Source organism: Carassius auratus, chromosome 5 (assembly GCF_003368295.1).
Source record: "Carassius auratus strain Wakin chromosome 5, ASM336829v1, whole genome shotgun sequence".
Taxonomy (NCBI): domain Eukaryota; kingdom Metazoa; phylum Chordata; class Actinopteri; order Cypriniformes; family Cyprinidae; genus Carassius; species Carassius auratus.
In genome coordinates this window covers 16787687-16801157 of record NC_039247.1, presented here as the reverse complement: position 1 = coordinate 16801157, position 13471 = coordinate 16787687, and the positions used below count along the sequence as shown (strand labels likewise).

The following is a 13471-nucleotide window of genomic DNA, read 5'->3' as shown; positions in this document are numbered from 1 at the left end:
GACAGGCTTGGAAAGACATGAGAATAAGCTAATTATGAATGAATTTAAAATTTTGACTGAACTATAACTTTAATATTTCTCAAGAATAAAGATTAATTGGTTGAATTTTTTTTTTTTTTATGTGGTTGCATTTATGTAAGCAATCCGCTCTCAGGAATACCTTTCTTGGGCACAGAATTTAAAATAAATTAATAAACAAAAAATGAATTCAATATTTTATAAAAATGTAAATAGAAATAGTGTTTATTCTCTAAAAAAAAAAAAACATAAAACATACTTTAGTTTCTCAGATTTTTTCAGTATTAACTTATTATTTATATAGACACATATGCTGAACGAAGCAGTCACTTCAGTTTTGGTTTTACTTTAATTCAACGGTTAAATTTTGTTTCCTTGAAGGGTGTCGCGAATTACACTATTGTTCAGTTATGGGAAGTTTAGGTATTGTCATTCATCTGGATTAAATGTGAAAAATAATCAATCCACCGTCTAATATTTCCATACCTCTGCTGTTGTCCTTTTCAAAGTCAGTTCACACAATGGATAAGAATACCAAACTGACAGTTAGTATGTCAGCCCTGGTGTCAGCATGTGTTTATACAAAAAGTTTTTTTTTTTTAATTATGCTGTCCTCCAAAATGTGTAATGATACTCTTCAATTAAGTATCTGTACTTTGTAAGAGTATAGAGTATATGTCTATAGTCACATTAAAAAATAAAACAAAGTGAACTTCATTTCTAAATGTGTAATGACACCATACAATTAAACCTTACTATTTGTATTTACTTAGCATAACAACAAATTTATAGTCTATAAACAAAGAACCCAACATGTTAGTGATGTAAATATAACTTTCAAGGCTGAGAAATGCACAAATGAGGGATGAGCTCTTCCTGGAGCTACTGCATCCTTCTTTGAAATCATGTGATCAGACAAGCTAATTACGATCAGAAACGTCATTCTTTCATAACTAATTATGTAACTTTACATAACTAGTGGCAGGTTTTTGGAATACCAATGGATAACTGTAACTAATATGTTATGAAACATAACTGAACTGCTTGTAATATATAGAAGCTGTTTTATAGTTAATATTATACCAAGTAACTAACTACTGTATGCTTCTAATACTCATCTTGAATCAAAACAAAGTAATATCCTGATACCATTCTCATGAGTAAAATCCTATTTCCTTATTATTGGAGAACCATTGCTTCCTGTGTATGTTATATAATACTCCACAAACATCTCATACCGTTTTTCACAGAGGGCATTAGTCTTGCATACTAAGGCTTTTTTTTAAAACCTTTAACCTCATCCGTTTCCTCTTCACATATCCTACATTTCCTGGTGCTTTGATCTACACACATAATTTTTTTTCTTCTATTTTTATAATAAATGAAAATGTTAAATGTTTTGGACTGTACATATGGTTTTTATTCATTTTTATTTTAATTAAAGTTGTTTCAGTACATCAAGTTAAAATGTTGACAACTAACTGAACCAGTTTTTTAAAGATTTTATTTTAGTTAATGTGTATTTTTAATGGGTTTAGTTCTAGTTAAACTATAAAACTCCTGGTTGACAGTATGTAGCAGTCACTATGGGGCAACTTTATATGTAGAGATTTAATAAAGGTTGAAATGAAGCATACATTTTAAAGATAATTTTGAAAACAAATGTAAATGGGTGACAGTTTACATTATGCTCCTCAGTGCTTGAATGCAAATTAATTAAGACTGAACAATAAAGGCGTAGCAGTAAAACTGGTAAATGTTTTGAACTGTGATATGCCTCATTATTGTATTCCAGTAAAAAACAAAAGAGAAAAGGAATGCTCTTATTAGTTAATGGAGCTGTTTGTGCTTTTTAAGACATTCCTTCATTATGATTCATCATTGTCTCCTACACAAAAGTGGTTATGGTTTCAGCACCTGCATGGGGGTGCATTATATACTATAAATGAGTAAAGATTGTGAGCACATGGATTGAGGAAAGGACAATACTCTCTGAATCGCAGTTTAAGATCTTTCATAATTGTGAATGCTAGCACAGATAAAGAAACAGTCGACATCTGTTCTATAATTTTTCGCTAAAATTGTTCCTTCTATTAAAATCTTATTCTTTGCCATTGAACTTCCTCCTTTTTTCAACAATGAACCTGACATGTAATGTAAAATAACAGAGACAAATCACAGTAGCAATATATTTGATAAGAACCATGACATAATGCTTCTGTTATGGAGGGAATCATACGAGAGGCATGCGGATCCATCTGGAAAGCTTCATACGATGATGACATAGTCGTAAAACAGGCAAGGTTCTGACGATTGCAAACAGGTATATCGAGGGCAAGATAAAGAGTAGTTCTGGCGTGGGTCAATCGACAGCGAATTTAATCCAAAAGGGAAGGCAAACAGGTAATCCAGGGAAGACAAGAGTTCAAGGGCAGGCAATAAAACAGACAAAATTAGGAGACAGGTTACGATGTATGACTCAGGAAAAACAGGCTAGATCAAGGCGAGACAGAGACTAAGACTAGGAACCAGGCAAACTCGAAATGGCTCTATAACTTTGCTTTCAATAACGGAGAAATAAATTTACACAATTCTCACCCTGAACAGTGTGTGAGTCAGGCTTTTGTAGGGTGTGTGATTGGCTGCAGCTGTGTGCGTAATCAGATTTAAATGGTTGTAGAAACTGAAGTCCAGGGTATGGTGTGACAGTCTGTCAGACATGTAAGTCAAATGGCCTCATGGGCAGGCCTTGGCCAACGAAGGCTGCCGTGGATTCCAGGCTGAAGGTCTGACCATAAGAGACTATGTGTTGGATAATGACCTCTGGTGGTAAATAAAAAACGTAAGTTCATAGACTCTTGACAACTACATTTAGAAAATGGATATAGGCCTTACTTCCTTCTTTGTTTCCTATAGAAACATCTTACATCTGCCTCTCAAGTTAAACGATCACATATTTTTTATGGTTAAACTCCAGGTGGCAGTATTCGTGATATTGTCAACTAATTCTGAACTCACTTCTTCCTCTGCGAATTCATATATTTTCTGTCTTCCTTTTAACCTATCATGATACACCTTACAACAAAGAAGGTAAAGAATTCAAAAAGAGAATAAGTAGCCTAAATGTTATGAAAGACATATGATGCTTAAAAAGTGAAAAATTATGGGGGGTTGGTGAAGGAAGGCTCGAGCACCTGCCCCTTTGATCACCAGTGCTAAAATATTTGCATCTAAAAAAGAAGCTTTGTAAAGTAAAGTGCAAAATAAATATGATCTGCATTCTTCTGGCTTCCATTTATCCACGCTTACACTTTTGGCACCTTGTTTTTGCTAAAATATATTCAAAAGAACTGCAAGCCTGTGAACACTGATTTGCAAACGAAAACAACAATTTAAAGAACTGCAAAACGGAGATAGATTAGAATTCATATTTTTTACAGTCATCTTTTAACGGGCATTAATATAAGATAATAATGTCCAACATTCATAATTTGTCTGTCATCAATTTACATTTCATATGTTGCTTTTAATTCAGTGTTTATAATGCTAACACTTGAATTTAAATATTTTCAATCATCCCAAACTGACATGGTTTCTAGAGAGCAACAGATTTTGTGGAAAAGGGAAGGCTTTAAAATATAGTCTGTAACATAAACTGTTAAAATGATTTGATGATCAGCCCTTTTACCCCAAAATGACTAGGGCAGGGCTGCTGCTGGGCACCCCTGTTGATGCCTCTTCTTCTACACTCTTCTACACTCTTTGACCCAGGTTATAAGTTACCTCTCTTTCAGAAACGTGCTTCACTTACCCTACTTTCTCGGGTTTGACAAACCTTCCATTCTGAAAACGAAAACCCAGTTTCCCTCATTTCAGGGTTAACATAACATGAGATTTCACTTAACCTCCTTTCTGTAACGGACCTCTTAAGTGTTGTTTTGTTGATACAGCTCGTATGCGCCCAACAGAGGACGCTGTTTTATCTGGTTTACAATCTCGGAAAGTAACGTAGCCTATTTGCTCCGGGGATTCAGTCACACGCTTTGTCGATGAACGAATTTTGAGCGCAGCAGAGAATGGTGTACTCTGTTTGCTGTCATCCGTTTTGCGGTAGTACTTTTGTAACAGGAATGTGACTGTGGAAGTGATTCGATGCAACGTGGAGCGTCTCTAATCCAAACTGAGGCTTTGCTCTTGGGTCTATGAGAATAAACAGCGTTGCTTAGGAGTAAAGGGTCAACTTAAAATCGTGAATGTTTTGCCGAAATCAGACAGCGAGAGCGACGATCGCTCGGGGCTCCGCGCTGGAGATGGAGATCCGCCGTGGAAAGTTCAGACAAAGTGTTTTCATGGAGAGCCCGCAGGTAAATGAAGCTCCGATTCGAGCAATTGTGCTGGGGGTACAGTCTTTTTACACAGGTATAATATTAATGTTATTTATTGTGGGGTGTGTATGTCAAGTCAAATCGTGGTTTAAGCTTTTTATTTTCTTATATAAATTGATATAGCCTACAGTAGCCTATTAAAATTTGCAATGACGTAATCCATTGGGAAAAGTAAATTATCAAAAAGAAAACGAAAATATCGTTGTGGGGGAGTACACGAGTAGTTTATAGTAGATAACGGGACATGCATTTCACAGGCAAAACAAATGACGATGGTTTTCCGCATTGAGGGTTTTAAGGCGTGAAGTCAAAAGTGTCTGTAGGTATGTGTGTAACTTTCCTGAAAGTATTAACATTAAAATATGAAATTACAATAAAGTAAATAAAAGTTAAAAATGTTTATTTTGTTTTAAATTATAATTTATATTCGAAAAACATTGGGCTGCCAAAATCAAGTCTGATGCGTAACCAACACGTAGGAAGCCATTTAATACATTTTTAATTACTATGATTTGAACCTCCTGTCTTTTTTTTACTCTTTGAAGAGGGAACATTTTGTTTTGAAAAGGAAAAAAAAATGCAAGAATTTTAATTCGTTTAGTTATTAAATGAAACTAATATATATATTAAACATTAAACCAATTGGATTCTACCCTCAACTGAGATCTATAGCTACAGTGTTTTCAAGTTTAAAATAAATTGTCATTTTCTAGAATGTATGAAACAAATAAACAATACAAAGTTTCCATTTGCATTTACTTTGCATGTGTTCCAGACAGTATTGTATTTCTGCTTTCTACAATTTCTGACGTGCTTATTTGTCATTGACCCCTAGTACACATGATCTTATCAAACACTGCAGTAGATCCGTTGCATTTTTCTAAGGGGAAAGTGCTCCATGGCATCTGTATGTGATTATCCCAGAGTAGGTTAAGTTAAAAGAGAACTATGTCTAACCCTTTTTTTTAGACGTAGCCTGCTGTGGTGAGATGGATGATGCATGGTTGGTTCAGAGTGTGGATGTTGGAGGAGTCCCAGTGGCAGCTCTGAATCCCTTGTGTGGTTTGAGACCATAGTCTTTATTGTGCTGTGGTGACTATATTTTTATAGTTTAGTTGTGCAGAAGGATTTATATCCATGTCAAAAATGAAGTAGATTTGACTTTTAGGGATTTTAAACCATATGCATATCTTGTCCAAATTGAACTGGAAAAACATATTTTCTGTGCCACAGCTTTTGGCTCAGTTTTGGTTAATAGCAGGGGTTCTCAACCAAGGGGCTGCCGCTGGAGCTAGGGGGGCAATACTTTTTCTTTCTTTCTTTTTTTTCGCTTTTAATCAGAGTTTTCATATATCTCCTTTGGTGATAAGATTGCCTACTAGCCCCTATCAGTATCATTTAGGCACCAAATGCACTTTCTAATTTAGTCCCTCATTCAAGATGTATGTGATTTCACTCAAGTCATTGTGTGCTTTGCTGAAAAGGCTTTAAGATGCTTAAGTAATTCTCCACTGACATCATATTACCCCCCTCTAGACTGGATGAGATGTATTCGACTGTTGGATGTCTTTAATGTGGTCGCTGATTGAAAATCAATATGGCTTAATGAAAATCTTTTTAATGGGATCTTTTTACCTTTGCACACACACAGACAGGTGACCTGATTGAACTATACAATCTCTTGCCCCAGTTTGTGTGTGAAGCAGGCTGTGTGTGAAGGGACAGGTGAAGCAATTATAGTGAGTGGTAGAAAGAAGGAAGATTGCTGGCTCAGTTAAGCAGACTTAATCAGTAAGCAGTAATGGAAAAATTGGCTCACAGATCTTGTGTAATGGCTTTGTTTAATTCCAAGTCTGCAACAGACGTTAAAGCTTTGCAGTGCACTTTTTTTAATTACAACTACAACAACTGCTGCAAAATGCAAAATAAATAAATAAATACATTTCGGGTTGTGTGATCTGTCGTGCAAGTTGTCATCTAAAACGCACTATCATTTTTAGATTTGCATAGTTTGCATACATTCTTTTGGTTTGTTTACAGAATGGTCCATTTCAACCACAATGCCTCCGCGGGACTCTGAGGAAGTTAAAAGAGATGTAGGACCATAGGTTACACACCACCAGACACACCCTTCCACCCACACTGTCTGCTTCTTTACTCACTGAATTCTGCTTAATTCTCTCTGTACTGGATTCTCCAAGATGACTGCTCAGTTTTATTGAAGCTGCCAAGAAAAAAATGCACCTACACTGGTAAGCTTACACTCTTAAAAATTAAGGTGCTTCAAGATGCCATAAGAAGAACCTTTTTTCTAAAGGGGTTCCCTAAAAGAACCTTTAACATCTGAAGAATCTTTCTGTTTCTCAAAGGGATCTTTGTGGCAAAAGAATGTTCCTCACATTATAAAAAGGTAAGAAAGATATGGTTCTTTAAACAACCTTTGTGGAACCAAAGATTTTTCTTCTATGGCATTGCTTGAAGAACATTTTGAAGCACCTTTATTTTTAAGAGTTTATCTACATTTTCCTCCAGCAGGCAAGTTGCTGTTTTTTTTAGACAGATTCTTTATTTTTATGGTAATGTTTTCTCCATTGACGGGCTCTCCTGTATATTTGCTTTGAGCACTTGACAATATACTCTGACACTTCCTTAGGGAAGAAAGAATGTTCATTACTTATAATAAGATTTGTCGACGAGGACAAATTAAACTAATAAAAATGTCAGTAAAGATATTTGTAATATAACAAAAGATTTCTTTTTCAAATACAACCCAAATTCCAGAAAAGCTGGTATGTTTTGTAAAATGCATTAAAATCTAGAATCTGTGATTCTCTTGAACTTTTATTTTATTGCCCCAAAAAAAAAAAAAAAAGATTTCCAAAGTTTTCACTGAACAACTTAAATATATTTTGTAAATATAAACACATTTTGATTTTGATGGCAGACTCCAAAAAAGTTGGGACAGAGGCAAAATAAAAGTGAAGAGGTTCTAGAATATCCAGATTAAACTGTTTTTAATTTTGTGAAAAGATTCAGGGAATCCAGAGAAATCTCAGTCTGTGTAGGGCAAGGCAGGAAGCTTCAGTTGAATGTCCATGACCTTTGAGCCCTCAGATGGCATTGTGTAAGAAACTGTCATGCTGCGGTTTACATATAGCCACATGGGCTCATGAGGAGTACTTTGGGAAACCGCTGTCACTTAAACAGTCTGTTACTCTGTTACTCTAGGAGAAAGCTATACATCAATTCTATGTAATAATGCCGTGGGGTTCTCTGGGCCAGATATTATTTCAGATAGTCAAAAAGACAGTGGAAATGTGTGCTGTGGTCAGACAAGTCCAAGTTTCTGGGAAAAATGTAAGTTGAGTTCTCAGTCCCAAAGACCAAAGAGACCTTCCAGATTTTCATCAGCGACAGATGCAAAATCGAATGTCTGTCATGGGAGTGCAAGAGCAGATTGCATGGGTGTCTGGCATATGTGCGAAGGTAGCACTGACAGGTTTGCTATCATATAAATAAATAAGAAACCAGTTAATTTAAGTTTTAATAATATTTCACAGCATACAGTTTTTACTGTATGCAGTCATGGTGAGCATAAGCATAATCTTTTCGGTAGCAGATGTGTTATATTAAATTATTTCTTAGATGCATGATGATTATTTGTGCACATATGCCTCTTTAGCTGAAGGTTGGAAAGTAATTCCATTCATATATGTGACCGTGGACCACAAAACTGGTCTCAAGTTGCTGGGGTATATTTGCAGCAATAGTCAAAAATACACTGTATGGGTCAAAATTCTAGATTTTTCTTTTATGACAAACATCATTAGGATGTTAAGTAAAGATCATGTTCCATGAAGATATTTCGTAAATTTCCTACTGTAAATATATAAAAACTTATTTTTTTGATTAGTAATATGCTTTGCTAAGAAATTAATGTAAATAACTTTAAAGGTGATTTTCTCAGTATTTGGATTTTTTTTGCACCCTCAGATTACAGATATCAAATAGTTGTATCTCGGCTAAATATTATCATATCCTAACAAACCACACATCAATGGAAAGCTTATTTATTGAGCTTTCAGATGATGTATAAATCTCAGTTTCGAAAAATGGACCCTTATGACTGGTTTTGTGGTCCAGGTTCACATATTTGACTTTCCTAGGATTTTAAAGGTCACACATTACACTCATTCAGTGCCTTTTGCCATGCTGAGAATAAGACTGCACATGCCGTAAGCTAGAAAGAAGCTGATATCTTGAACATATGCTAAAACGTCCCCTTCATTATGTTAGCAGTACTGCCAGGCCCTAGAGAACAATGGGCAATCTCTCAACACTGGGGCCCAAACAGGAGCACATGCTTTTGGATTTAAAAGATGGGTTCTCTTGGTCCTTGGCAGAAAGGCCTGTTAAAAGAGGAACCAGAGAGCAGGACAATCATCCACGCTCTAAAATCATAGGGGCCTCACTCTTTTCAGTTACTATGCCAGGCACTCTTGAAATGTGAGAGCTGGGAAGAGGTGTACTGAGCATTGTCTGAATTCTGTATATAAAAGACAGGGGATGTTGGAGATTCAGTTACATCAGATTTTTAAAATCTGCTTCGTTTGTTTTGCTTTGAATTGTTTTTGAACTAATAACCCATAGCAGAACCCAATAAGCATATTGGCAAAAACCTATATTAATTTTATCTTACATTGCTGCATATTCATATTTCTATTAACTGCAAGAGAATACATCAATACATTCCCTCTTTCAATGGCTGTCTGCCATTGTAATTGAAAAATCTTCCTTTCAAATGCTCAAGAGATAACAACACACCGGGCCAGTTTCAAGGTTTTATGGGTTTCAATGGTTTCCATGCATAGTCTATTTTTGCTGCACTTCTCCTCTCAATTAAAGTGACGGCACACTTTGGTGGACAACATAAATATGGAAAAAAAATTGGAGTATGTCAGAAAAGGAAATGAATAATCATATGTATAGAAGATTTAACCATTTAAACTTATTTTTAATTATTGAGTTTGGGTGAAAGTATGGTGTAATATATATATATATATATATATATATATATATATATATATATATATATATATATATATATATATATATATATATATATATAAACATAAACTGTACTTCATTATTGAAGTATGACTTAAACGACATATTTTTGCTGTTTACCATTTACATGCGAATTCCAGTATTAAGATTGCACATCCCCGTATTAACCAAATCTCAAGGCATTAAAACATTCAAGTTTATAACAGGCTAACTTCTAAAAAAACGTATAGCTTTTGTAAAGAAATATGTAGCTTTAGTGCTGCTGCTGTGTCGCTGTGCAGATGTTTCCGATGGGAATCTGCAGCTGCAGTGTCGATGTAGTTACGCTGATGTAAAGCTCAAGCTTGCAGTGTGAAACAGGCATAAGGTGATAGTAGTTGTCCAGTATACACTGGCTTCAGGTAACATTAAAATAACTTACCCTATGATGGAGGATGGTTTTCGTTCCTTGTTTCTAAGGAATGTATGGACGAGCTCCCCGAGTAGTTAGATTTAATCTTTAGAAGTGGTCAACCCCAGTGGTGCTCTGTTGCTGCGCAGGCCTGAGAGAATGAATGAGCAGATAGAGACCAACTACCAAAACATTCTCAACTTTATTATGGAAGATAGGTTATATTTATACAAGCTATATCAGCCTGGATGTCTCAGGCGTCCAATCAAATTAATCAGGAGTTATCACCTTATATGGATAGCAAAAAAACTTAATTGTTAGTTATAGGTAATAAAAAGATGCAAGTAAGATTGTAAACGTGTTTCTGTCAAGATGTCATGGGGTGGTTTATGTTCGTCACGCAAAACGTCAGCACAGAGAATGCGAAAAAGAGAAAGTACATGATGTACATCTGTCTAAGAGAAAAGAACAGAGAGTGAAGCGTTGAAATAATATTGACTTTTAGTTAAATAACATAGATAAAGCTAATGTAATGATAGAAATTTAATAACAGTCAATTATTCATAATTACATGCAATTAAGTCAAACCCTAATCATAACTCTATAGTAGGACTGTGAAAAAATCGAATGCGATTTTCATGCGATTGTCGTCAATAAAGCCGGTCCTGGTGATTAGTAGTAGATCTCTCCAGCACGTGCTTTCAGATGGATTGACATTTACTACACAGAGTCGAAGTTCACTGACAAATTACACATAATCGCGTTCATAATCGGAAATTAATCGTCTGCGATTTTGATCACCATTTTGTGTAGCTTGTCAGTGATCTACTGCTATGTGTAGTAAATGAAAGCAAGTGCTGGAGAATTACTAATCACCAGAAGCGACTTTACTGACGAGATTTGCATGAAAATTGTATTCAGTTATTTGCTCAGCCCTACCCTAGTAATTAATTAATGTTACAAACAAGAAAATATAAGTTGGATCGCAATCTGGTTGTACTGTATGCAAATGTTGAAAAAACACAAAAATGTTGGGTTCTCAATTTGTCAAAAATTACAATGCATAAAACACACAAAAAATTGAAAGGGTGAAACCACAAAATATCCACAATGGAGGAAATATGCACACAACCAGACACCCCCCCCCCACACACACACACACATGCACACTCACACTCCCTAGCAAACCCACAAAATCTCTCATAAAAGTGAGATAACATAAGTTACTCCCTCTTACATAATTTGTCAAAAACAATCAACATCTTCACACCACAACATGTCCATAACAGAGAACCAATGTAAAACACACACACACACACACACACACACTGGTATTCCTGTCATTATGGGACATTACATAGACGTAATGACTTTTCTACTCTACAAACTGTATTTGTATTTCTACTCCTAAAAAGCACCTTTAAACCATCCCTTCACACAAAACTATAGACATTTTCAGATTTTCAGAATCATTCATTTTGTATGATATATAAATTTGTTTCCTCATGGGGACCAAAAAAATTGGTAGATCGCAGCAATTTTCCATCAAACCATGGTACGCTGGCCAAGTTATCTCCATGAGTGAAAGTGAATTCACAAAATAATATGAATATATTCTTCCTTTCAGTGGATGACTGCCCCACAATATTTGTCAGGTACATTCACACCAGGAGCAGGAGCAGCGTGTGAGTGTCAAACAGGAGTGTCGTGTAAGCAGCACTGAAATGATGGCTGTTCTGCTCCAATCAATTAAAGTGACAGCACACATTTGATGATCAAAATACTGTAAATATGATTTCACACAAAAAGCGCTAAATGCATAGAATAAGCATGTCTAGTGAAGAATTGGAGTATGTCAGAAAAGAAAATGAAGAAGCAAAAATATGTGGATTTTTAAGTTCGAACCATTTAAGTTCGTCACGCAAAAAAACAATACAGAGAATGTGAAAAGAGAAAGTACACGATGCACATCTGCCTAAGAGAACAGAACAGAGTGTGAAGTCTTGAAATAATATTGACATTTAGTTTCAATTATGCGTAATTACATGCAATAAAGTCAAACCCTAATCAAAACCCTATAGTAATTAATTAATGTTATAAACAAACAAAAAGTTGGATCCATATCTGGTTGTATGTTAGTGTTGAAAAAAAAGGGTCACACTAATGTTTCGGGTCTCTGGATACAAGATATAAAAATTCTTAGCCGAAGCCAAACAAAATGCAACACTGGGCCAAAGGCCGAATACCGAACATGATTTTTCACATTTTTCTCCCATGTAGGCCTAATTTGGTTTTTATTTTTATTTATTTTATTTTTTTTTTCACCATTGCATTAATTAAATTGCCAAAATGTGCTTTGTAATGTTTTGTCCTGCTTTTCAATAAAAAGGCAATTACAAAGCAACAAATAAAAAAATATTTACTTTACACTGAACATTTCTTTTTAACATTCTAGCAGACATTATACCAACAAAGCACAATTTAACTTCCTTTCTCTTTGGAGTGTTACAAGCTCTTGGTGCATAAAGAAGATCTGTAAAGGTACAAACACTAAAGTCTCAAATCCAAAGAGATATTCTTTATAAAAGTTAAGAGTCGTCCACGCCTTCCTGAAGCGGCTCATTCTTACACTACACACCTTGCTTTTCAAACTGATAAGCCTTGTAATAAAAAAACAGAAGTCAGGGCATAGAGGAGAAAAAGTAATGTACAGTGGAAAATAATGTTTTTTGTTTGTTTTTTACAGCATAAACACATTTACACCAAATAATGTTCTTTTTAGCAGCATCATATGACCCCTTTAAATCAGGTATATATTTTTTACTGTACAAATAAAGGCAGCCTTGCTGAGCAGAAGAGACATCTTTTTAAACATTAGTATATTTCAGATGCCAATTTGAACACTGTGTGTGAATGTTCCAATAAATATATTAATAGAGCTGTTGTAGGGTAATTATTACAATACTATCTTTTTATGAATGTCAATGGGGTTATATATATTAGAAAATATAACATTCTACTTTTTAGTTACTAATCGTTTGAGGCTATTTTGCGATTTCAGTCATCATACAGTAGCCTAACTACCAGCATCAGCCAACTCTTCTTCTCATCGGAGACATGATGCAGCACTGAACAGTCTCTTGCTGTCGGTGCTTCGTACTTGTAATGATTACTGCATCTTTCTCTGATAGTTTTAAATACTTTCACAGTGCATGCATCTATTTGATCACGTTAGTCATTGTTCGGTACATATTATTCTCCTTTTCACTTATTTGGTTGCAGAATATTCTGTGCATCCCTAACACACACACACACACACACATGATTACTTAGGGTGCTTTCACATCTCTAGTTCGGTTCAGTTGGTCCGAACCAAGGGCAAACAATTATACATTGCTGCATTTTTCAGCTTTTTTGGTTCCTTTTCACACCACACTGATTTGCTTTGGTCCGAACCAGTTGAAACAAACCAAAATGCAGTCACATGACAACATCCACATCATTGGCCATAACGTATTTCTAAACTGCTTTTCGATTGGTCAGAATTTACGTGTGGGAATATTCCAACATAAGAGAGAAAGCCAGCAAACAGCACGAGACAACACAACTA

General features: G+C 35.2%; 1 protein-coding gene across 2 annotated transcripts in view; it reads left to right on the top strand.

The window, feature by feature from the left end:
* The first annotated feature begins 4047 nt into the window (after positions 1-4047).
* The window catches only part of LOC113078708 (rhotekin-like), a 68673-nt gene continuing 59249 nt past the window's right edge, over positions 4048-13471 (top strand). For both annotated transcript variants that reach the window (XM_026251044.1, XM_026251054.1), the window contains exon 1: positions 4048-4382. In XM_026251044.1, coding sequence (XP_026106829.1) covers positions 4272-4382 — 111 coding nt within the window. In that variant the 5' untranslated portion in view covers positions 4048-4271. The remainder of the gene's footprint in view (positions 4383-13471) is intronic.